General features: G+C 47.4%; 1 protein-coding gene across 4 annotated transcripts in view; it reads left to right on the forward strand.

The window, feature by feature from the left end:
- NEU3 (neuraminidase 3) overlaps positions 1–23,898 on the forward strand; it is a 48,907-nt gene extending 25,009 nt beyond the window's left edge. For 2 of the 4 annotated variants that reach the window (XM_054523552.2, XM_054523551.2), the window contains one exon: positions 6,605–10,829. In XM_054523552.2, coding sequence (XP_054379527.1) covers positions 6,605–6,664 — 60 coding nt within the window. In that variant the 3' untranslated portion in view covers positions 6,665–10,829. Of the gene's footprint in view, positions 1–4,953; positions 4,988–6,604; positions 10,830–20,425 lie in introns of those variants that run through there. The other 2 variants (XM_054523553.2, XM_054523554.2) reach the window with 2 other exon arrangements.
- The last annotated feature ends 771 nt before the right edge of the window (positions 23,899–24,669 follow it).

Raw genomic sequence — 24,669 nt, forward strand, 5'->3', positions numbered from 1 at the left:
GGTCTGAGTGGTCTCTGTCCTCTGTGCCCACCACAAGGCCAGGTATATTACAGTATAGGAAGAAGAGTACAAGGGGAATAACATTTGTAAAGTGCCTACTATGTACTTTGGGTTATACATACATTCTCTTGCTTAATTCAGCAAGCCTGTTTAGAGTTAGGAAAGCTGAGATTCAGCAAGGTTACACAATACGTTCCAATGTCGCACAACCAGTAAGTGTGACAAAAACCTCTGTTTTTGTTGTATAGCAAAGAAGAGGCAGAACTGAGGGGCAATGCTTACCTTGCAGGTTGATATGAGGCAAAGATAGTGCCTCTTAAGTCCTTGGAACATGGTGGACATTCAGCAGCTGGTAAGAGGCAGCTGATGAGGCAACTGTAATAATGTGTCTTACAGTGCACTAGAGTCACCTCTCAAACCAAAGGTTTTTCCCTTCCATTATATCCAAGAGAAATGCATTCATTTCTCTCCTTGGAAGCCCAGACCTAGCTGGAGATTATTTTCCAGTGCCCCCAAGCTTCAGATCAGATGGCTTCCAAGACTCAGAGTCATCCTAAACATAGTTTCTGTTGTCACCAACTAGGAATAGAATCAGAAATGAGAACCTGGATTCTCTTAAGTGGTAAACAGAACTTGATAGCAGATGAAGCTGACTTAGTGCCAGAGGCCTCAGACATGAGGCAGATCTCTGAGTCACAAGTTGGAGATAGATTCTGTTTGGGACTACAGCCAGTAGCCCTGTCTCTGCCTTTCCCCACTATGGGGCAGTCTCTGAAGCTGTACCCAGTGACTAGGTCTCAGCCCACCATTGCAATGTGGATGGTCCCTCACACATCATCCTTAATCCTCACAACAGCCAAAGAAGCAAGGCATTGTCCCCAACCTGCAAATCAGGAAACTGAGCCTTGGAAAGGTTGAGTCACTTGGGAAAATATAGATTTTTCATCTGTAAAAACTAGAATAGGCTGGGCGTGGTAGCTCATACCTGTAATCCCAGCACTTTAGGAGGCAAAGGTAGGTGAGGAGTTCAAGACCAGCCTGGGCAACATGGTGAAACCCTGTCTCAACAAAAAAATGCAAAAATTAGCCAGGTGTAGGGGCACGCACCTGTAGTCCCAGCTACTCGAGAGGCTGAGGTGGGAGGACCACCTGAGGCCCAGGAGGTTGAGGCTGCTGTGAGCTGTGATCGCGCCATTGCACTGCAACCTGGGCAACAGAGTGAGACCCTGCCTCAAAAAAATAAAAAAAGAATAATAAAAATACCTTTTATCTCTGAGTCACAGGTTGGAGATAGATAAAACTTTTTTAGATAAAAGTTTAAACCTTTGGCACATAGAAGATGTTCAAAACATGGGAGCTGCCCTGATATTATTTTTTCCTACAGTAATCATACTAGCCCATAATGTGTGCACAATGTGTATGTGATGGTCTGGATATATGTGTCCTCCACAAATTCATATGTTGAAACCTAACACCCAAGATGATGGTCTTAAGAGGTGGGGTCTTTGGAAGGTGATGAGGTCATGAGGGCAGAGTCCTCATCAATGGGATTGGTGACCTTATAAAAGACCCGAGGAGGCTTGTAGCCCCATTGCCCTTCAGTCATGTAAGGATGCAGCAACAAGGTGCCATCCGTGAGGCAGAAAGCAAGCCGTCACCAGACACCAAATCTGCTGGTAGCTTGATCTTATACTTTTCAGCCTCCAGAACTCTGAGCAATAAGTGTCTGTTTAAAAATTGCCTAGTCTAAGGTGTTTTTGTTATAGTAGCCTGAACTAAGATGTGTTAGCAATACCTTCAAATTTATGTGTGCATATGAATCACCTGAAGAGGTTTTTTAAAAGAAAAAAAAGTTTCCTGGACCCACTGCCCCTCAAGCTTCCCCCTCCACAAGAATTTAATTCAGTAAATCTGGGATGGGACCTGAACATTTGCATTTGTAACAAGTTCCCAAGTAGTGCCAATGCTGCAGGTGCACAGACCACTCTTGGAGTAGAATTATGTTATGGTACTTACTTCTTCATATATTGCCTTACCTGCCTCCTACTCACACTTTTGCCAGCCTCATGAGGTAGGAGGAATATAGACTGTTACTACTACTGTTCCTATGGAATCAAGCTTCACTTCCCAAACAGGTGTCCAACTTGTGTCCCTAGTCTGTCAGTCAGCTGTATCCTTCCTGGGTCAGAAATTTAGCTTTCTCATGACGTAGTAATTACCTGGAATTCCTACTGATATTCTTTCCAATAAAGGTAACATCATAGCATGAGCACAGATCTGGACAAGTGGGCACAGGATGTTTCACCACCCATACAGCAGGTTTGTAAGACTCTGGGCTCAGCCAAGGACTGGATAGTCTGTGGACAAAGAGACCTCGAGTTACTTGGGCTGCCAAGGACTCAGCTGTGTGGAAGGGGCTTTTTATCCTTGCAAAGGGGAGAACAAGGGTCAGAGCACAGAGCATAAGCTATGTCTGGACAGTTGCCAAGCTAGAGATTGCTAAACTCCATGGGTTTGTGGGTCAAATACGAGATTCAAGGGTGAAAAGTGTGGGGCTTCATTGTACCCATCATCCAGACAATAACCTGACCCTATGTCTGATCTGGACTCTCATGTTCTGCCTTTGGTGACCACACTGTGGCCAAAGACAGAGGTCCTCCTGTGTTTCTTGATACCTCTCTCCTTAGCTCCCTCCCCTAAGCGACCCCAGATTCAGGTTTCTTTGGGGTCAAGGCATTGGAAAATTGTCAAGAAGCTGCAGTGCCCTTCCTGCTACTCTATGTGCCTGGTTTGGAAGCTCAGGTTTCTGTTTTGAAGTTGAATTATGGTTATAGGCCATGCATTTTGGGTTAACACCAAGTCCTATGGGCAGGTATGAGTTTTGAGGGGAGGGTGCCAAGTTTGTTTGTTTACCATATTATTTCATCCCCTAGCATAGTGGGACTTAAGTATTTGTTGAATGAATTAATGGCCATTCTATTTTTAATCACTTGGAGAAGCAGAGATCCTTCAAAATTGGAAACCCAAAGGTAGGTCCTGGGTAGGATAGGACACTCTTGCCTTTCTTGACACACTCCTTTCATTTGAGACTTTATGGCATTGAAGTGACCCTAAGGATGATCCCCAGCAGCCCGAGTTAAAGTGAGCCATGGATTCAGGAAGGTGCCATTGACAGAATCCCAGACTGGAGCTGAGGAAGATCTACTTTGCCAGTCCAATCATCCAGGTTCATAATATGTTCTTTGTTGCTACTCAGAAACCTTTTCTAAAGCCTGGTCTGAACACTCTAGCCTGGCATCTGCTGTGTCAATGGCTGTAAGGAATAGTTGGGTGAACACATCCGACCTAGAGCCCTGAAAGTGGAGAGTGAGGCTCCCAAAGGCCAGCATGGTGGTGGCAGTAGAAATCAGTGAGGGAAGACCTAACAGGAAAGATGAATCTTGAGGCCAGAGTCAATCTCCACCCCTCATATGAAGATGCTCACTTGGAGGAAAGCTATAATGTCCTTACAGCTCTTGGGAGAGTAGGCTTCCATGTCTGCTTCCAAGGCCAGTGAGTATCCCAGTGCTTCAGGCATTCCAAATGGGAGGGCATAGGTCTTGTACTAGGCCCAGAGTTGGGGCAGATCCTTGTCAGACTTCCCTGAGCTTGATGGGGTGGCAGACACACTTATACTTGCTAAGGTGCTGAGGCTGATCCCACCAGTTAGGGACAGATGGGTTCCAGATTCAGGGGCTCAGATAGGTGGATGTGTTTGAGCAGGGCTGCTACTGTTGGTGCCCCATACAGAAGTATCTGGCCAAGAGGCAAATGAGGCCTGAAATCCAGCCAAGAGTGGAGCTCCCAGCCCTTGCAGTTATAAGGCTGCAACTGTCAGAAGGGGCACCTTTTCTAATTAGCACAGGGTAGACCTTGGGAAATCCTGATTTGGGGTGTCCGAGGTAGGCTAATCATGGCTGCCTGAGTATGCTGGGCTGAGGAGTCCATGCCTGGCTTCTTTGGGGATACTGGGGCCAAAGGCTGGCTCTCCTTGCACTGTCTGAAAGAGGTTGACCTGGGCCTGTGAGCCAGGCTGAGTTCTCCTCTCTCAGGGCTATGGGGGGATGCCTCTAGGATATGCCTGCTCTGCCTAGAGCACTCTAGACCACTCTCAAAAAAGACCTCTGTACTGAACAATGGGGCCTCTGGTCTTTGGGGTAGGAATTAGTAAAATCTATTTTCTGCGACAAGACTGGGAGGTAGGGAGGAAAACACTTAAATGACATTTAGAAGAATGTCATTTCTTAGTGAAGAGAGAAAAATTAAATTAAGGTTATGCTTGCAATGAAGAGGAGCTTTGAGCAGAAGTGACAAGTGTTCATTCTAACTCAAGTTTTAGCACTTTTTTTAAGCCCTCCGTTCCCTCTCACCTTCCTTTCTCTCCCCACCCACCCACTGCCTTTTTTAACTAGCTGAGTGAGACCTTGGGCAATTCACTAAATTCTGAGCCTACTTTTCTTCCTCAGTAAAGTGGGCACAACAACTCTCACCTCTTAGCTTATTGAGAGGATCTAGAATGCATTTGTGTAATGGGCTTCAGATGGAGATAAGATGAGCTTGTTCTCCCCCTCCCTGCCTTCTTCCCACTTGTGATGGTTAAAACTGACTCAACTTGATTGGATTGAAAGATGCAAAGTATTGATCCTGGGTGTGTCTGTGAGGATGTTGCTGAAGGAGATTAACATTTGAGTCAGTGGGCTGGGAAAGGCAGACCCACCCTTAATCCGGGTGGACACCATCAACTCAGCTGCCAGTGCAGCTAGACTATAAAGCAGGCAGAAAAACGGGAAAAGACTTGACTGTCCTAGCCTCCCAGCCTACATCTTTCTCCCTTGCTGAATGCTTCCTACCCTCAAACATCAGACTCCAAGTTCTTCAGTTTTGGGACTCAGACTGGCTTTCCTTGCTCCCCAGCTTGCAGATGGCCTACTGTGGACCTTGTGATCATGTGAGTTAATAAAATCCCCTTTGTATATCTATCTATTTTATTATTTCTGTCCCTCTAGAGAACCCTAATACAGTAAATTGATACCAGTAGAGTGGGGCATTGCTGAAAAGATACCCAAAAATGTGGAAACTACTTTGGAACTTGGTAACAGGCAGAGGTTGGAACAGTTTGGAGGGCTCAGAAGAAGAGAGAAAAATGTGGAAAAGTTTGGAACTCCCTAGAGACTTGTTGAATGGCTTTGACAAAAATGCTAATAATGATATGGACAATGAAACCCAGGCTGAGGTGGTCTCAGATGGAGATGAGGAACTTGTTGGTAAATAGAGCAAAGGTGACTCTTGTTATGTTTTAACAAAGAGACTGGTGGTATTTTGCCCCTGCCCTAGAGATTTTCAGAACTTTGAACTTGAGAGAGATGATTTAAGGTATCTGGCAGAAGAAATTTCTAAGCGGTGAAGCATTCAAGAGGTGACTTGGGTGCTGTTAAAGGCATTCAATTTTATAAGGGAAGTGGAGCATAAAAGTTCAGAAAATGTGCAGCCTGACAATTTGATAAAAAAGAAAATCCCATTTTCTGAGGAGAAATTCAAGCTGGCTCTAGAAATTTGTATAAGTAAAGAGGAGCCGGATGTTGATCCCCAAGACAATGGGGAAAATGTCTCCAGGGCATGTCAGAGGTTTGCATGGCAGCCCCTCCCATCACAGGCCTGGAGGCCTAGAAGGGAAAAATGGTTTCATGGGCTGGGCCCAGGGTCCCTGTGCTGTGTGCAGCCTAGGGACTGTGTCCTGCGTCCCAGCTGTGTCCTGCGTGTCCTGCGTGCTGTGTCCTGCGTTCCAGCTGCTCCAGCTGTGGCTGAAAGGGGCCAATGTAGAGCTCGGGCCATGGCTTCAGAGGGTGCAAACATCAAGCCTTGGCAGCTTCCACAGTGTTCAAAACATGGGAGCTGCCCTAATTATTATTTTTTCCTATAATAATCATATTAGCCCATAATGTGTGCACAATGTGTATGTGATGGTTCCTGCCCCACGTGGTGTTGAGCCTTCCAGTGCACAGAAGTCAAGAATTGGGATTTGGGAACCTCTGCCCAGATTTCAGAGGATGTATGAAAACACCTGGATGTCCAGGCAGAAGTTTGCTGCAGGGGCAGGGCTCTCATGGAGAACCTCTGCTAGGGCAGTGCAGAAGGGAAATGTGGGGTTGGAGCATCCACACAGAATCCCTACTGGGGCACTGCCTAGTGGAGCTGTGAGAAGAGGGCCACTGTCCTCCAGACCCCAGAATTGTAAATCCACTGACAGCTTGCACCGTGCACCTGGAAAAGCTGCAGACACTCAACGTCAGCTTGTGAAAGCAGCCAGGAGGGAGGCTGTACCCTGCAAAGCCACAGGGGCAGAACTGCCCAAGAACATGGGAACCCACCTCTTGCATCAGCATGACCTGGATGTGAGACAGGGAGTCAAAGGAGATTATTTTGGAGCATTAAGATTTGACTGCCCTGCTGGATTTCAGACTTGCATGGGCCCTGTAACCCCTCTGTTTTGGCCAGTTTCTCCCATTTGGAATGGCTGTACTCCCACTGTATCTAGGAAGTAACTAACCTGCTTTTAATTTTACAGGCTCGTTGGTGGAAAGGACTTGCCTTGTCTCGAATGAAACTTTGGACTGTGGACTTTTGAGTTAATGCTGGAATGAGTTAACACTTTGAGGGACTGTTGGGAAGGTATGATTGGTTTTGAAATGTGAGGACCTGAGGTTTGGGAGGGGCCAGGAGCAGAATGATATGGTTTGGCTGTTCCCACACCCAAATCTCATCTTAAATTCCTACATGTTGTGGGAGGGACCCAGTGGGAGGTAATTGAATCATAGGGGCAGGTCTTTCCCATGCTGTTCTCATGATAGTGAATAAGTCTCATGAGGTCTGATGGCTTTATAAGGCAGAGTTCCCCTTCACAAGCCCTCTCTTTGCCTGCTGCTATCCATGTAAGACGTGACTTGCTCCTCCTTGTCTTCTACCATTATTGTGAGGCTTCCCCAGCCATGTGGAACTGTAGGTCAATTAAACCTCTTTCTTTTGTAAATTGCCCAGTCTCGGGTATGTCTTTATCAGTAGCATGAAAACGGACTAATACACCACTCTCATGTCTGGGCAGGGCCAGTGGGCCCAGGAGGCAGAGTCTGTCAGTGGGATTGGGGCCATAAGGGGTCTCTCTTGTGTCTGAAGGAACCACAGTGACCCACTCAGGGGGCCTAGAGGCAGTGAAGGCTGTGGGCCTGCCACATCTTGTCAAGACTGCTCAAGCAAGTCCTCACTGCTCCTCCAGCTCCCTGCCGCCCTCCAATCCATTTTCCCACATAATGGCTCCTTCGCCAGAAGGATGAAGCCTTTATCTGGGTGTTCAGGGCCTGATCTCTCTACCCCATCTCCCACAACAGTCCTCCATACACAGCCCAATGTTTCTGAACAGGTCACAGTATTTATGCCTCTGTGTACACCTTGCTTTGTCTGAAATGCTCTTTCTCCTTCTTTGATAGAATTCCTCCTTTTCCTCTCAGGATCTAGCTTAAATGTGCCATTCACTGGGGAGCCTGCCCTGTCCCCAGATCAGGTAGGCCCCACTTCTGGCCTTCCACTGTGCACCTTCTAACATTGCACTGCCCATTCTGTGTGCAATGTTCTGTTGCTATATATGGCTCCTTCTCTAGACTGTGAGCTCCTCAAGGACAAGTACCACATCTGATCCTGTGTTCCCAGTGCCCAGCCTAGGGCCTGGCACAGAGTATGGGCCCCACAGAGCTTGTTGAATGAGTGTGTATATAAGTGAAAATGATAGGGTAGGCAGTTGTGGTAAGTGGCGAGTGGCAAGTAGCTTTGTCCCCAAGCCTGAGAGGGTCACCTGAACTGGGTACAGAGTTGAGAACTCATCATTTTGGTCTCTTTTACCAAACGAGATTAGATCTGAATTTGATTAGGACATGTTATCTGTAAGACTGCCTGGGGCTAGCAAGACAAAAGTCTAAAATCTGAGGTATCTGTAAGGAGTAGTCAGAGGAGACCATGGTCCCTACACAGCTCTGTCCAAGGCTTGGAAACAACTTCAGGTGGATAGGTATGGATAATAATACTGTAGTCAGTGCTTCCCATGTGGGAGTGTCTCCCAGCGAACCAGTCCCACAAGTCCCAGAACAGTCCCTCTAGTGAGTCAGAGATCTGGGTAACATGGAAGTCCTCAGATTGTATGCTCCTCCACCCTTCTAGGATCACACTTTCCCTCAGTTTCTTAAGATGTTGCAAGTCATCGGCCAGGTGTGGTGGCTCACGCTTGTAATCCTAGCACTTTGGGAGGCTGAGGCAGGTGGATCACGAGGTCAGGAGTTCAAGACCAGCCTGGCTAAGATGGTGAAACCCCCTCTCTACTAAAAATACAAAAAATTAGCCAGGCGTGGTGGCGGGTGCCTATAATCCCAGCTACTTGGGAGGCTGAGGCAGGAGAATCGCTTAAACTCGGAGGGCGGAGGCTGCAGTGAGCTGAGATCGTGCCACTGCACTCCAGCCTGGGCAACACAGTGAGTCTCCATCTCAAGAAAAAAAAAAAAGATTTTGCAACTCATCATCCTATATTCTGTGTGAAGCATAGAGTCTTTCCCAAGAACCTGAGAGTTCCTGGGAGCTTATATTCTGATCACCTCTAACTCTTAATTCCTGCTGCTATTGCATTCTTGTGACTGTGACTGAGCTGTTTTGCTCCAGGCTCTGATGCTGCCCTTGCTGCCTCTTTCCCCAAAGCACCAGGTGCAAGCATGTGCGTGTAACAGACTTTCCATCCAGAGTTGAGGGTAAGGAAGTGAGTTATAGCACAATGCAGAGCTGAAAGGCAGGGCAGGAATCATTACCTGCTTTGTACAAAAGAGGAAACCAAAGCTTAGATATTACCCAGGTGACTTGACTAAAGCTACATAGCAAGTTAGTGACAGAACTAGGCCTGGAATGAGCTCTCCTGATCCAGACTCTAGAGTCAGCATTTCACGGTTCTGAACTTCTGGAATCCAAAGAGCTGTCCAGATTTAGGTTAAGAACAGTTCCACACACACAGAAAGACGGTCCTGGGTGGCAGGCAGTGAAAGAAACCTGGGGAGCTGGGGATCTCTATGAGCATGGCTCTCCTTCCCCTCTGTCTTCTGGAGCTGACCCTTGCTCATATCCTGCGGGAACAAGACCCAGGTGGATCAAAACTTTACTGAGGCCCTGCTCAAGACAGGCACAGTAGTGCAATAGGTTTAATCTTCACTATGGTTCTGCAAGGCTGGCAACGTTATTCCCCATTTTAGTTAAGAAAACAGTCTCCAAGAGTGGAAGTGACTTGCTCAAGGTCATACAGATAGCCAGGCCTGGCTCTGAGCGTGAGGACTCCCAGTCCCCGGCTCTGCTGCAAGCTCCATGGCATTGCCAACATTGACCACCAGGTGGCAATCTCCCCCAACTCCCTGCAGGCCACAAGCACCCTGGAATTTTAAGCAGTAATGCCTATGGTTGGTGGCAGAACAGCAGTCTCTGCCTGGATTTTCAAAACTGCCCTGAGGCAGTTTTATAACTCTTTTGTCCTCAAGGAGAAATTGATGTCCAAGAGGGATGGTGGCTTTACAGAGGAGGAAGTTCTATGTGTGTGTGCGTGTGAGCATGAGATCTGCTTCTGGTTCCAAGGCTGGTGGACTCTGCTGACCTGTTGTTAGCTGGGAGTTGGTGGGCATGACTTTCCTGGCACAATGTTCAGTTTCTCCTCTGTGCCTGCTGTTGCCAAGCCTCACTCAGAGATGGGCAGCCGAGTTTTCCTTGGACTCCCTTCAGAGGCCCAGGGCCCAACCTCTTGCTGAGGTGGGGTCAGGCTTACCTGGTCTGAGGCCATCTGAACAGCCCTGTGGATCCTTCCCTTATTTTAATCTGTGTGCTTATTTGTATGGAGCCATCGAAACTCCTGTGATCTTCCATGCCTGCCTACAGCCAGGAAACACTGGGAGAGAGTCCTGTGCATTCTTCCTGCAGTACTCACCATGTTCCCTTCAGGCTCTGCTGGATGGACCAGAACCTCTCAGCAGGCTTCCTGCCACTGGATACCCCTTTACCTCTGTGCTGCTCAGTGGCAGTCCCAGGGTGGGCCTGAGTTCTCGGCACAGCAAGCTTTCTGCCCAGATGCCAGGGTGAGGCTCCCTTTCTGGCAGGCACGCCCAGCTTCTATGCAGGGCTTGGGCACACTCTCCATTGCCCATCATGGCAGTGACTCTCAGCACAAACACCACAGTGTTCACAAGGCCACCCCAACATCCCCCCCCTTCCCTCCTATGTCCTTTCTTTGTGTGTGTGTGCATGTGTACGCTCCTTCATGTCTCTCTTTACAGAGTGTGGTCTTTGAGCCTCTTGTCCTCAGCTTTGGGCCTTCACTGCAATTCCACAAATCCAGAACTCAAGGAAAGTCCTGCTGTATGTTCTGTCAGGTAAAGGTAGTGACAGCTCCCTTGCCAGATTCAGAGGAGAGTTCCTGGGAGTTCCCTGAATGCAGGGCTGTCGTTTGAGCTCTGTGTTCCCAGCACCCAGCACAGGGCCTGCATGGGACAGGCCCCAAGGGGAGGGAGGTGGTTCTCACATGAATGAAGGGCCCTGAACTAGAGCAAGTTAGCCTCTCAGAACAGAATGAGTCCCCTTCTTCTGTAGGGCACCACACACCCCTCTGCAGAAACTGAGGGAAGGTGGAGAACAGAGCAAATAGTGATGAAGGCAAGCAGCACACAGTCATTATGTCAACGTTTCTCAAGTTTCTCTCATTCATATGCCTCCTCCATGATTTTTGCTAAATCCATGGATTCTTAATAATTTTCTTTAGCATATTTTATGAAAATACCTAATTCATGGTCTCCTAAGGAATAATATTCATGAAATCATGGGTTTGATATATCTTTCCTAATATACATTAAATTATATATATAGCTATTAAAAAATAGCAAAGACCACTGAAGTAGGTCGTACCTACCACCAGTGAGATGTATACTGCACCTTGGGTTATTTAGGTTTCACAAAACCCTATAAGGTCAATCATGCTTTTTCTGTCTTATAGGTGAAGAAATTGAAGGTCAGAGAATTGACTTGGCCGAGGTCACACAGTCTTCTGATCTTTGGCCTACAGCCTAAAGATGGGAGAGGGGAAGGGAGGAGCAGGTGCTTGGGAGATGATGGGGGAGGGAGGCAGCTGCCACTGAAAAATGAAAGAAGATGGTGAAGATAGGGGGTGGGGGGCAGGACTCCATGTCAGAAAGGCAAATGACCTGAGTCCTAATGTCCTATGCACAGTAATGGCCATGAAAATAGCTGCAGATTTGCCTGCATTTGTGTGACCAAGATTTATTGTGCCAGTAACTCCGGTAATTGGATGATGAAAGCACTGCAGCTGGGACTGTTGGCTGGAGATTAATTATTAGAGAGAGGAGGTAGGATGGGGAGTAGCCTGGATGGTACCCAGCTGTGGAGAGACTGGAACCCACTAGAAGAGCAAGCAGGCAGACCTCAGACATCTAGTAGACCCCCCTCCCCACTCAGCTAAGACCCAGGGAGGGAGGCAACTGGACTGGGCCAAGGCCACAGCCATTCTACAGCAAGGCAGGATGAGAGCTCTTTTCTGAGTGAAGTTGATTTTCCAGAAAAGATGGGCAGCTACAGCAGCAGGAAGGGCCTGCACTTGGAGTCTGAGACCAGAGGGGAAGCCTCAGCTTTGTCTCTTACTGGCTATGTGGCCTTAGGAAGGTGACTTAGCCTCTTTGAACCTCAGTTTTCCCAGCTGTACAATGGAGATGATGGCATTGACTTTACTAGGAAGTCATGAGGCTCCAAGGAGATTATTGGGTCCTATTTAGATCTAGGACCCACTCAGGGACAACTTTCATTCTCACCCCCTCTGCTCAGGTCTGGCCCTCATCCTTCCTGCCTGGGTCCTGTGAACCCCTTCCCTGCTCTCTCATCAAGCCCTAAAACTTGATCCTTAGCCACTGTGGGGACTTTCTGCGTGAATGTCAAGTCTCCCAAGTAGGAACCTAAAAGGGACTGGGAGATGGGGGGCAGGGGTGGATCCCAAGAAGAAGTCATTTTCCCTCTCAGCCTTAGTTTTCTCATCTGCAAAATGGTAATAGGCTTTATTTGGATTTATTCTGTTGCAAAGAACAGCAAACCACTTGAGCCCAACCAAGTGGGTTGGGGAACAGCCAACTATGGGAACTGGAACTGGAACCTGCACATTGGAAGGAACACAGGCCACTTGGGGCTAGCTTCTCCTCCATCTCTTTGTCGATGGGTTTCTGTTGCTATCTGCCCATCTTCCACTACTCATAGGTGGATTCTTTCCCTCTCTCCTCTCTGTCTCAAACTTCTGCTTCCTCAGAATCTCTGTTCTAGCACAACTTTTTCTTACATGTGACTGCTCATGGCTCCATTTCAACTCCATAGTTCGTTCCTCGGGGCTCCTTTGTAGAAACTAGCAGTTTCTCCCCATCCTGGTCAATTTACATGCATAATAGAGGGAATCTGATTGGCCCTCTGATTCTTCCTGCCCAGTCTTGCCAGAGATTTGTAGACTGGTTTATGGTCTGCAAGGCCCTCATAGATTTGTGGGAGTGACAGTCCCTGGATGGGCAGCGGGGAGGGGTTGAAGTTGGATTACCTCATGTATATAAAGTGCTGCAATAGTGCCTGTCATACTATAGGACTCAGAAAACTTTGATTGAATGAAACTCAGAAATCTTCCTCTCCCACCATAGACCCTTCTCCTAGCCCCTCCCCTTTCCCTCACCTTTGCACAGGCCTCCAGCCTTGGATCTCTCTTATTCCTGCAGATTTTCTTGGCCTCCGTTCCTTCCCTGGCCAGCCTCGTCTTAGGGTAGGGTGATCTTCCTGCCCCGATCCTCTATAGCACCCTGCACTTCAAAAAACTTTGCACTTAAGTCTCCCAACCTCAGCTCTGCTATCCCCATCAGCAGACTCCCTGCCAAGGTCTATGTCACTGGGAAGGGAGTAGGAGAGCTTTATAAGTAGCTATCATTCACTGAGCACCTCTAAGTACCTGGCCCCATGTTCAGTGCTTTACCCATTTATGTTAAGAACTCTTTGTATTCTTCCCTTGAGTTGGAGCTTTTTCCAGATGAGAAAACTGAGATTGAGCATGGTGAAGTGATGTGAACCCAGCTCTAACTCCAAATCCATGGCTCAAGAGCAAAGCTGTTGGTGTGAGCTCTATCATCATTTCTCCCTTCCAAATAGAGTTGCCACAGGCCACACCAATATTTTCCCCTTTCTTTCTGGTTTTACAAAATGAATTAGCTAACAGCTGATTTTTATTACCACTAACAGATAATTTTTGTTAAGAACTTAACGTGTGCTAGGTGCTGTTCTGAGCACTTTACCTGTATCAACTCATTCAATCTTCATAACAGCTCTATAGGATAGGCACTATCAGGATCCCTGTTTTGCAAATCTCTGCCTTAGCTTAAGGCAGGACCAAAGTCACATGATCCTGGTGGAGCCAGGATTTAAAGCCTCACTCCAGTTCAACGCCCGGGAGCCCATTTTCTACCTACTTCCTCTAGGAACTCCTTCCATCAATCCCTCCCTCACCTCTTTAAGCTACCTCTCTCCCCTGGCTCCTTAGCATTTAATGTGTTTACAACTTTCCCATCTCAAAAGTGTCCTCAAACCCATGTTACTCTGAAGTCACTACTCTTTCCTTCCTCCCTGTCTTAGCCCAATTTCTTGAGTTTCTCTACTTGCTAGCTATTCTTCCTTACCCCTCTTCAAACCAGCCTCCACCCCCTGCCCCTCTGCCTAAACTGCCCTAAGCATAGGAAGATTGTGCCGCCACATTCCCAAAGGAAAAAAATACTCCCTTCAATAGCCGAAAAATACTGTCAATCAAACTTGAAATCAGCTTTCTAAATTGTAAGACATGTCACAGCTCTAGTAGTTCTGAAACAAATTTTTTATCAAGAGTAAAAAACGAGCAAAGATAAATACTGAATGCTTTGGTATAACTCAATTAGTGATGACACCTCAGTTGAGCCTTCTCTATGCAGCTGGAGTTTTGCTTTTCTGCTCAAATGCCCTCTAATATTATATCCAGCCAAGGTATCATTCAAGTATAAAGACAACAGCTAAAGTGTCCTTAAAGGCAACAGACCAATACCTGCGCTGTTCTGTTTTGCTTTGTCCACACAGTTTTTATTCTTCTTCACTCATTTAACATTTCAGCCATGGTGGGCTATGAGTTCTTTCTTGGTAACTAAAATTATTTGTAAACGGTATTAAAAGAAGTCTCCTTTTTACCTTCTTGGTGGTTTCTCAGTTGTCATACCCCCATCTCTCCTCTGTTTCCGTTCCTAATACTGGTACTTCCCTTACTTGGCTAAGGATTTCTGGGAGAGGTTGGATAGGAGTTACTAGTGTCCCAGTAACACTGTTCAAAACTCTCCCCATGCCCAGAGCCCAGAGATAATTCAGGGCCACAGGTAGAGTGTGTATAGGTCCCTCCAGCTGTTTGTTAACACTGTGTCCATGAAGACTACCTTGCCAAGGTTTCCAATGACTGCTGCATGGAGCTCTTCTGCCCCACTGCTGCTTGCTGATCTCTAAACCCAGGTGAAGTTTTTAGCTTTCACCTTACTGACTACTGGGCAGCATCAGGGACCGTTTACTCCTTGATCTTCCTGAAGCAATTTCATATTGCACCACTCTACTTTCTCATCTGCCTTGTTAAGCTCATCCTCTAAGGTCTGGAGTTCTCCAAGATCCCAGCCTTGATCTTCCATTCACCATACACACTCTCTTTAATGACCTAAACCACTCACACAACTGTGAGTACTCATTTGTCAGCAATTTCCAAATCTCTATCTCCAGGCAGGTCCTGGCTCCACACCCAAATATTCAATTGCCCTCCAGTTCAACTGGCCAAAACCAAACGCATCTGTTTCTCCCAAGCCTGCTCCTCCTTTTGTGCTCTCTCTCTCTCTGTCCACCCAGTCTCCCTGCCCAGAAGCTTGCACATCATTTTTAAACACTCTTTTGCTTTCCATTTCCAAAGATTCACAAAAATCAGATGGAGTCTGCCTTTGTCCAATTTGTGTTGTTATAAAGGAACATATGAGGCTGGATAATTTATAAAGAAAAAAGGTTTATTTGGTTCACGATTCTGGATGGCTGGAAAGCTCAGCATTCATCATCTGCATGTGGTGAGGGCCTCAGGCTTTTTACACGCATGGGTGAAGGTGAAGGGGAGCTGGTGTGTACAGAGATCATATGGAGAGAGGGGAAGCTCTCAAGAGGGAGTGGGGAGGTGCCAAGCTCTTCTTAACCAGCTCTCATGAGAACCAATAGACTGAGAACTCACCTCTAAGGGAGGACATTCATCTATTCATGAGGGGTCCACCCCCATGACCCAAACACCCCCCATTAGGCTCCACCTTCAACACTGGGTATCAAATTTCAACATAAGTTTTGGAGATGACAAATATCCAAACTATGGTAGAGTCTGTGCCCCTTAGGCTCTCTAGAAACTGTGCCTTCCTTTCTAGGAAGTAGAACACAGTAGAAAGACCTGGGTTGGACAGGTATAGGCTTTAGGGTTGGACAGACCTGGGTTGAAATCCTGCCTCTATCACTTATCGGCTGTATGACTGTGTATTAAGGGCAACTCTCTTAATACATTCAACTCTTAATTTCCTTATCTATAAAATGGGGATAATAATCTACTTTGAAGAGTTATTGTGAGAATTAGAAACAATGATATACATACTTAGGACTGTGCCTGTCCCTAGTAACACTTAGTGATAGAATTCATTATAATAATGATGATGGTGATTTCTGGCTCCACTGTTAATGCTTTATCTAGGATATGGTCTTCTCTCTCCTGAACCATCACATGAGCTTCCTCACTGGACTCTCTGTCTTCACTCTCTGTTAACTGCCAAATCTGCTTTTCACATAGTAGTCAGAAAAATTTTTCTGAAGTGCAAATCTGATCATGACATTCACCTGCTTAAAACTCTTTTCTCCCCCCATTCCATCTACCCTGTGCCCCAACCATACTTGCAGGTCTCTGAGCACACATTGGTCACGCACTCCCTTCTGCCATGCTTTATTCAAGGAGTTCTCTCTGCCTAAGCCTAAATGTATTCTCTCCCTCCCCTCCCTCACGTCCTACCTGACGAATCCTCATCCATCACACCCAGTGCCAATGAATGCCACCTCTCCTTGGGATGTCTGTTTACTTTGAGTCAACTGCTAGCTCCTTGAGGGCAGGGATCAGGTTTGATTCTTCTTTGTGGCCCCCTGCCTTCCTGCACAGGGCTTGACATAAAGAAGGCCTCATCAAATATTTTCAGACACTTGCTCAAGGTTGCACATGGGGTCAGCAGCAGGGTTGAGGCTTGAACCCAGGTCTCTCATCTTCCTGCTTAGGATTCTCCTCTACACATTCCATTTTGCCCCAGTGGAGAACAGGAGTGCAGGGTTAGTGGGTTGGGGGTGGGGAACCTCCCCATGTGAGGGCAGCAGGCAACCTGAGGACATCCCACACTCCATCTCAGTGCTGCATCTGCTACACGGGGGAAGGATAAAATTATCCACTGCCCACATCATGTATCTCCCCATCCGACAGGGACTAGAGATAAAAAATGAATGACACAAAATCCATTCTTGCCTGGTGCAGAAGCTGGCGGGGGTGGGGGTGGAGCTGGCGGCCCAAGCAGCCGCTCATTGCACAGGACATCTCATATTTATTGACTCATAATTGAAGGCAGCCTGGAGATGTCCCAGCATTGGCCCCCGACAAGACAGATGAGGGCAAAATGACTGTGGAGGCAGAGAGTCAGGATACAGGCTTCCTCACAGGACTGCAGCCACAGAAGGGAGCCAATGGTGAGGAGTGGGGACAGCTAACTGGCTGTTGCACTGGCCCCCGGGATCTGACTCGGGTTCTAGGTCCTGCTCTGCTACCCACTTGTGATTACCTTGAACGAGACCCTCCCCTCTCTAGGCCAGTAATTTTAGCCTTCTTGACTTCATTACTAGGGTTTAGGAAAATCATTCTGGGAGTTGGGAAAATCTGGGCTGCTAACTTGCTCTGTGGCTTTAGGTGAGTTTCTTTACCTCTAAGGGTTTTGTGCTTTCTGTTTGTAAAGAGGAAAGGATGCCTCCCTCTTCTATATAAAGATTGAGGGGGTTGGGTCAGCCTAGGAGCAGCCAGTTTGTGCATTTTAGCAACTGGAAAGCTTCTGGTTGGGGGAAGACAAAGAAACAAGAAATGCTGCCAAGTATTAAGAACCTGCAATGACTCCTAATTGCTCACAGAAATGGTCCAAATTCCCAGGCTTGGCATTCAAGGCTGTGAAACCTGCATAGTCCTACCTCTAGTATTTGTGTCATTATGGGGAAAGTATCTGGGGCTGGCAGCCAGGAAGCCTGGGTTCTGGACCAGTCTCAACACTATCTAGCTCTGTGATCTTTGGCAAGTTCTTGATCATCTCCAGGTCTCAGTTTCCCCATCTGTAAAATTTACATAGGTGATCTATGAAGTAATTAGGGTCCCCAAGCCCAGAGCAAGTCAGTTGCCAAGTTCTATCCTCTCTCCCTCTCAGTATTCCCTAAATCCATTCCTCCCTTGCCCCCATTCCATTCTAATTATGACCACTGTCTCACCTCAGTACTCCTTTCTCTCTTCCTGACCAGTGCAGTAGCCTCTTGTCTCCCAGCCTCCAACCACCTGCTCCATACTCCAGTCAGAGTGACTCAGAAAGCATGTGACTGACTATGCCCCTTGCCTGCATCAAGCCCTTCCTGTGCTCTCCACACAGCTCTCAGCCGAGCTCCTGAGTGTCACATGGAAGATCCTGCATGATCTGGCCCAATCTTGTCTCTTCTCCCACTCCTCCTATGCCCCGACTAGCTGTACCATTCAGGCTGGCCTCTTCACTGCCCTTTCTCCAGCTCAGATTCCAGGATGAGGCTTCCCCAAGCTGGCCAGGAGGAGGCCCTGTGGCCCTGAACACAGTAGTAGGTGGGGTCAGTGTCGTGCCTAGACTCCTGTTCTGCCTTTCCAGAAGCTTCTGGAGTTCCAAGCCCCATAGGGGTCCTGCTCCATGGAGTCCCCAGAGCATCAGGTGTGAATGATGCTGCCTGTTTTCCCTCCTGCTGCTGACAACCAGAGAATGTCTGAGCCAAAAGGGCCCCAGAGGTGACCTTGACCTCCTAAAACCCCACATTGTATAGATGGAGAAACTGAGGCCCAGGGAGGAGCAGTAGTCACACAGCAAGTCAGTGTTCATCAGGGCTGGAGCTCTGCCTTGTGCCTGCTCCATGGGGTGGGGGACACAGGGCTGGAGTAGGGTAGCCATAAAGAGAACACTCCACGCACTGGGGCAGGAGGGGCCATCAGCCCTCCCTTCAGTGGTGGAGGTGAGATACTCAGCAGGAGACTCAGGGCAGGGAAAGAGGCTTCTGCTGGTCTCATTTCCATCCTCACCGCGCCCCCTGCTGGTTCTGTTCTATTAGGGCTTCCAGGTCTCTATACTTTACCTCCTGGCCACATGTCCAGCCTTCCTGAGGTGGGATGGGGAAAGGGAGGAATCAAGGTAGCCAGGGCAAGCATTTGCGAGCATTTACAGTCAGAGCTGTGAGGACCTCTACAACATCCTGCCAAGTGCCTATCTAGTATGTTTCATGCACGCCAGTGACAGAGACTCACTTTCTCCTAGAACGGCACCACCCTTTGGGAGACATTTGGCCCAGGCAAAAGAGACTTCTCAGGAGAGGCTGGGGTTATCTGCAGGGTGTGCTTCTGGGCCCAGCATCAGGTGATGCAGAAAATGATAGAGAGATGGCCCACCTCTAGGACGGCTTTTTTCCAGGCCTAATCAATTATCAGATGTTGTGGTTTCTGGCCCCTTCCCAGGGCACAAGGTCCCTTCCAGAGCTTTTATTCCACTGAATCCAGTCCTCAGAGAGTGCAGAAGGGAAGACTGAGGCCCAGGGTAGGGGCAGGATTTGCCTAGTTCCCCCAGCATATTAGGGCTGGGCCTGAGACCAGAATCCAAGGCCCCAGCTCCTAGCTGGGAGCCCTGCCAGCATACTATGTTCCCACTCTATGGCATGGAGTGTGGGGTGTGGGGGACTTGCACAGAGACATAGAGGAGTAACTGCTGAGAAGGGCTTGTGATAGATGAATAGAAGCCTTCCCTGAAGGAGCTCAGAGTCCAGGGAGAGGGCCACAGGCAAGGGAAGGCTTCCTTGTCCCTCCCTACAGGATAGTGCATGCTCCATCTGGGAGACAGCAACAGTTGTGCACAAAGGCCACCATTTAGCCCTTGCTCACCCAGGAATCCCTCTCTGTGTGCATGTGTGTGTGTCTGTCTGTGGACTGCCTCTGCCCTCAATGGACACCATTTCTAATTCATTCACCAGGAAAGTGGGCTTTTTTGCTATCCATCTGCTATGAGGGGATTTCATAAATCTTCACTTTTTTTTTTTTTTTTTTTTTTTTGAGACGGAGTCTCACTCTGTCACCCAGGCTGGAGTGCAGTGGCACGATCTCGGCTCACTACAAGCTCCACCTCCCGGGTTCATGCCATTCTCCTGCCTCAGCCTCTCTAGTAGCTGAGACTACAGGCGCCCCACCACCACGCTCGGCTAATTTTTGTATTTTTAGTAGAGATGGGGTTTCACCATGTTAGCCAGGATGGTCTCTATCTTCTGACCTCGTGATCTGCCCACCTCGGCCTCCCAAAGTGCTGGGATTACAGGCGTGAGCCACTGCAACTGGCCTAAATCCTCTCTTTGGCTGTGGTATAGGATAGTGGTGGCTTGGGCCATGGGAACACCTGCAGATTAGTAGTTTGAAGCCAGGAGAGACAGGACGTTGAATGCCAGACCAAGGACCTCAGACTTTGTCCCACAAAAAATGAGGATGCAATGAAGGTTTTCAAGTACAGAATGTCATGGTCACATGTGTTCTAGGAAGATCTCTGGTGTGTAAAAAGGAAGGTGGGTTGGAGGGAGCCACAGAAGACAGATGGTCAGGAAGGATGCTGGGGCCATGATGCCAGAGAAGGATAATGAGGTTCAGTGTGGGAAGAGGTCAGGAGGATGGACTTGAGAGATCTTCTGACAGTTGAGTCCAGCCCAAGGTGAATAGCAGATGGGGTAAGAGAAGAGGAGTTAAGGTATGGCCTACGTTTGACCTGAGGGATTAGGGTGGTAGCTAGGAGAGTGCTAGAAAGTAGGCTTTCCTATAGGGGAGTGCTCTGGGCCCAACCTTGAGGCCACCCCATTCACCTCTTTACGTATTCATCACTCATCCACCTTCCCACCTACCTACCCACATCCATCCATATCTCACCAAAGCCTTCCCCTTTGCCAGGCTTCCATGTGCCAAGGACTCAGAAAATAACCAGTCCAAATCTCTGCTCCTGTGGGCCCAGAGAGACAGATTGGCTCTCATTCACCCGAGTAGTACGTCTGGTTGCTGGCCTCTGCCCGTGGAGAAGGTGATGTATATAACTGGCTGGCATTTCTTCCCAGAAAGTTATTGCTCATGCAGGCTTGGGGCTGGGAAGAGAGTCTCCATCCTGATGAGATCAGTATTAGAGTTGCAAGTGTTAGCCATTAACAGCTTCATGGCATTGTATAGGTACCAGTTCACTAGGAAGAGGCTCAACTTCCTTCCCCATCTTGGGCCTGCCCTTGCTGAAGTTCCCAACCTGATTTCCATCTCTGATGAGGACTTTCCCCTGCCAGGTTCAGCCACCCACCCATTCAGAAACATGAGCTCCTCTGCTGGGTATCAGGAACACTTGATCTTTGACCTCTCATACCTCACAGGCCAGGAGATGGGAGATAGAGACCCTTAAGCAGGGAGCAGACGAGGCTAAATCACTGCAGTGATGTGGGTAGAGAGGAAGGCAAGGATGCTGTAGAGGTAGAACTGGCAGGAATTCATGGCCAACTGCAGATAAAGGACATGACGTATTCAGGTTCCTGGGTACCCACAGGTGAGGGTGGCCAGTTAGGACCTTAGGATACATCTGACCTCATGGGTTGTTTCTGAGGCCCAGGCCCACAGGACCTTTTAAGAGGATGACTTCTTGGTCAGAAAGACTGGCTTCTGCCTGGGGAAGGGCCTGTGTGAGTCTCCATAGGTCCCTCTCCACCTCCCAGCCAACCATCAGAACCATGGACTCAGGTCTGAAATCACTGCTTTGAATGAAAGGCTATTTCATGCCTCAGTAGTAAAGAGCAGGCACAATTGATGGCCACATTAAGTCACACCATTAGGGAGCTTTTCCAAGTACAGGTTATTAGTTTCTTAGATGCAATTTCATAGGAGGAATTTGGCCAAAATGGAAACTTGTTCATCTAAGCTAAAGCAGCCTATTTAAAAAGCAAAATTGGCCGGGCACGGTGGCTCACGCTTGTAATCCCAGCATTTTGGGAGGCCAAGACGGGAAGATCACCTGAGGTCAGGAGTTTGAGACCAGCCTGACCAACATGGAGAAACCCCATCTTTACTAAAAATACAAAAAAATTTAGCCGGGTGTGGTGGCACGCGCCTGTAATCCCGGCTACTTGGGAGGCTGAGGCAAGGGAATCACTTGAACCCAGGAGGCGGAGCTTGCAGTGAGCCGAGACTGTGCCATTGCACTCCAGCCTGGGCAACAAGAGTGAAACTCCATCTCAAAAAAAAAAAAAAAAAGCAAAAATGAATGTTACCTACATAGCGTATCCATCAGTGACATAATAAACCCTGTGTTTATTCCATGAATAATTATCAAGCACTGTGGCAAGGCTCAGTGCCAGGCTTGGGAATCCAAAGGCCCTGCTTACATTTTCCTTTCATTTTTTTGCTCGTTTAGTTTTCATAGTTTCATTTTCACATTTAATTATTTAACTCATGTTGGGTTTGTTCTGGTGTATGGTATGAGGTGAAGCTCTAAATTTTCCCCCAATTGGTCTGGGTACATATGAGTTGTAATCTAGGTCAGAATTTCCCAGAATGATTCCATAGAAAACTGATCCTATAAGATGCTCAGGAATAAAAAAGATTCTATAGTCAAAAAAAGTCTAGGAACTGTTGCATACCCCATCACCTTCTTAGAGATTCACAATATATATTAACAAGTAGTAAGGAAACTTTCATGTCTTGGTTCATAATTTTATTTGAGTACAGACCCCATTTTAAAATAACAGCTATGAGCACAGCACAGAACTCTCCACTTTGGAGTAAAGACGGCACTACAGCAGAACTGACATTGAGGCCTCTGCCTCAGATCTGGCGTCCGCACGCTTATGGGTCTGCGATCTGGCCAGGAAGTGTAATACATACACTGCCAGTTCTGCTCCAGAGCCTGTAGTGCTAAGAACTCTGCCAGGAGCCACAAACCATGGATGCCCTCAGGGAGGGTGAGGCAGCTTGTCTGGCACTTGGCCAAGACTTCAAAGAGGAGCAGTTGCCCTGGGCCTTGAAAGATAAGCAGGGTAGGTGAGGTGGCCCTTGTGAGGGCAGAACCCTCTCCAGCAGGGACACTCTGTCACGGCAGTGACCAAGACCACACCCCCAGAACTGCAGGACATAAAGAGCTGCATGAACAGAGATGCCTGTGAGGAGCTAGGTGAGAGCAGAAATGCCTGTAACGTGGGGCAAAGGTGGCTGTGGGCGTGCTGCTGGAACTCTCCTGCAGGTGTGAGGGAAGGGCACTCAGCATTCACTTTCAAGTGGTGGGCCCCTGGTGAGGCAGGGCCTCCTGGGGCCTCATTACAACACCCAGCACAGACCATACATGTGGCCCTCTCCTAAGGCTTCTCTTTCCTTGGGGAGTCTACAAAGTTTTTTTCTTGTCTGGAACAAATAACTGGGAAGTTGGGGTGGTGTGAGAGGAGAATGTGTGGACCCAGATTCCTAGGGATTAATTAGGGCCCTTCAATGAAATGTTTCTCTTTTGGAGGCCAATTAAGACAACTGGAAGCTTGGGAGGTGGGAAGGGGGGAGGTAAATATGTGTGTTGTGCTTGAGACAGGCCCATTTTCCTCTGCTGGGCTGGGCCCCTCGGGGATGGGCAGACCTTGGGGGCACCCTGTCCATTTGCAGCAAAAGTACTAGTGCAAAGATAATCACAGATTGTTTTTATCATCTAAGAGGAGGATTTTAGTGGTGCAGGACTTTAGTGGTGCATTGTTATGAAGTGTGTTATCTCAGAAATTACCCTCGCCTCTGTAGTAACTGTATTATACTGAGCATTCACTAGGGGCCAGGCCTTAGGCTGGGCCTTTACAGTCATGATTTCATTTTTAAAAACAGCTTTACTGGCGGTGGCTCACGCCTGTAATCCCAGCATTTTGGGAGGCCGAGGCGGGCGGATCATGAGGTCAGGAGATCGAGACCATCCTGGCTAACACGGTGAAACCCCATCTCTACTAAAAATACAAAAAATTAGCCGGGTGTGGTGGCGGGTGCCTGTAGTCCCAGCTCCTCAAGGCTGAGGCAGGAGAATGGCGTGAACCCGGGAGGCAGAGCTTGCAGTGAGCTGAGATCACTCTACTGCACTCCAGCCTGGGCGACAGAACATTACTCCATCTCAAAAAAAAAAGCTTTAATGAAATATAATTCGCATATCATACAATTCATTCATTTAAAGTGTACAGTTCTATGGTTTTTAGTATATTCACAGAATTGCACAACTATTGCCAAAATCACTTTTAGAATGTTTTCATCACCTGTTAGCAGTGACTTTCCTTACCCCCTCCCCAATTCCTCCCAGCCCCAGGAAACTGTGGGCGGCAAGCCACCCAGGTGCCGACGCAACGACGCAAGAGACTGAGGACACGAGCTGTTCCAGTATAATAAAATACAAAATAAGAATAGTTATACCAGATATAGATCCTAGTACCAGATATAGATCCTAGGTTATGATTATAGAGCAAGGATTATTATAATATTGGAATAAAGAGTAATTGCTACCAACTAATGATTAATGATATTCATATATAATCATATCTAAGATCTATATCTGGTATAACTATTCTTATTTTATATTTTATTATACTGGAACAGCTCGTGTCCTCAGTCTCTTGCCTTGGCACCTGGGTGGCTTGCCACCCACAGGAAACCATTAATATATGTTCTGTCTCTATAGATTTGCCTATTCTGGATATTTCATATAAATGAAATAATATGTGCTCTTTTGTGATTTGCTTATTTTACTTAGCATAATGTTTTCAAGGTTCATCCATGTTGTAGTAAATTCATCAATATATGTCATTCCTTTTTAAAAAATGGCTTTATTGAGTTATAGTTCACACACACAATTCACCCATTTAAAGTGTACAATTCAATGGGTTTTGATATATTAAATTATAACTTTTTAAAACTATAGTAAAATCAATATAATATTAGCCATTGTAACTGTTTTAAAATGTACAATTCCATGGCATCAATTACATTCACAATGTTTTGCAATCATCACCACTATCTATTTCCAAAAACTTTTTCATTATTTTAAACAAAAGCTCTATAAACATCAAGCAGTAACTCTCTATCCTGTCTCCCCTTAGCCCCTGGTAATTTCTAATCTAGTTGCTGTCTTATGAATTTTCCTCTTCTAGATACCT

The sequence above is a fragment of the Pongo abelii genome, chromosome 9 (genome assembly GCF_028885655.2).
Source record: "Pongo abelii isolate AG06213 chromosome 9, NHGRI_mPonAbe1-v2.0_pri, whole genome shotgun sequence".
In the NCBI taxonomy this organism is placed as follows: Eukaryota; Metazoa; Chordata; class Mammalia; order Primates; family Hominidae; genus Pongo; species Pongo abelii.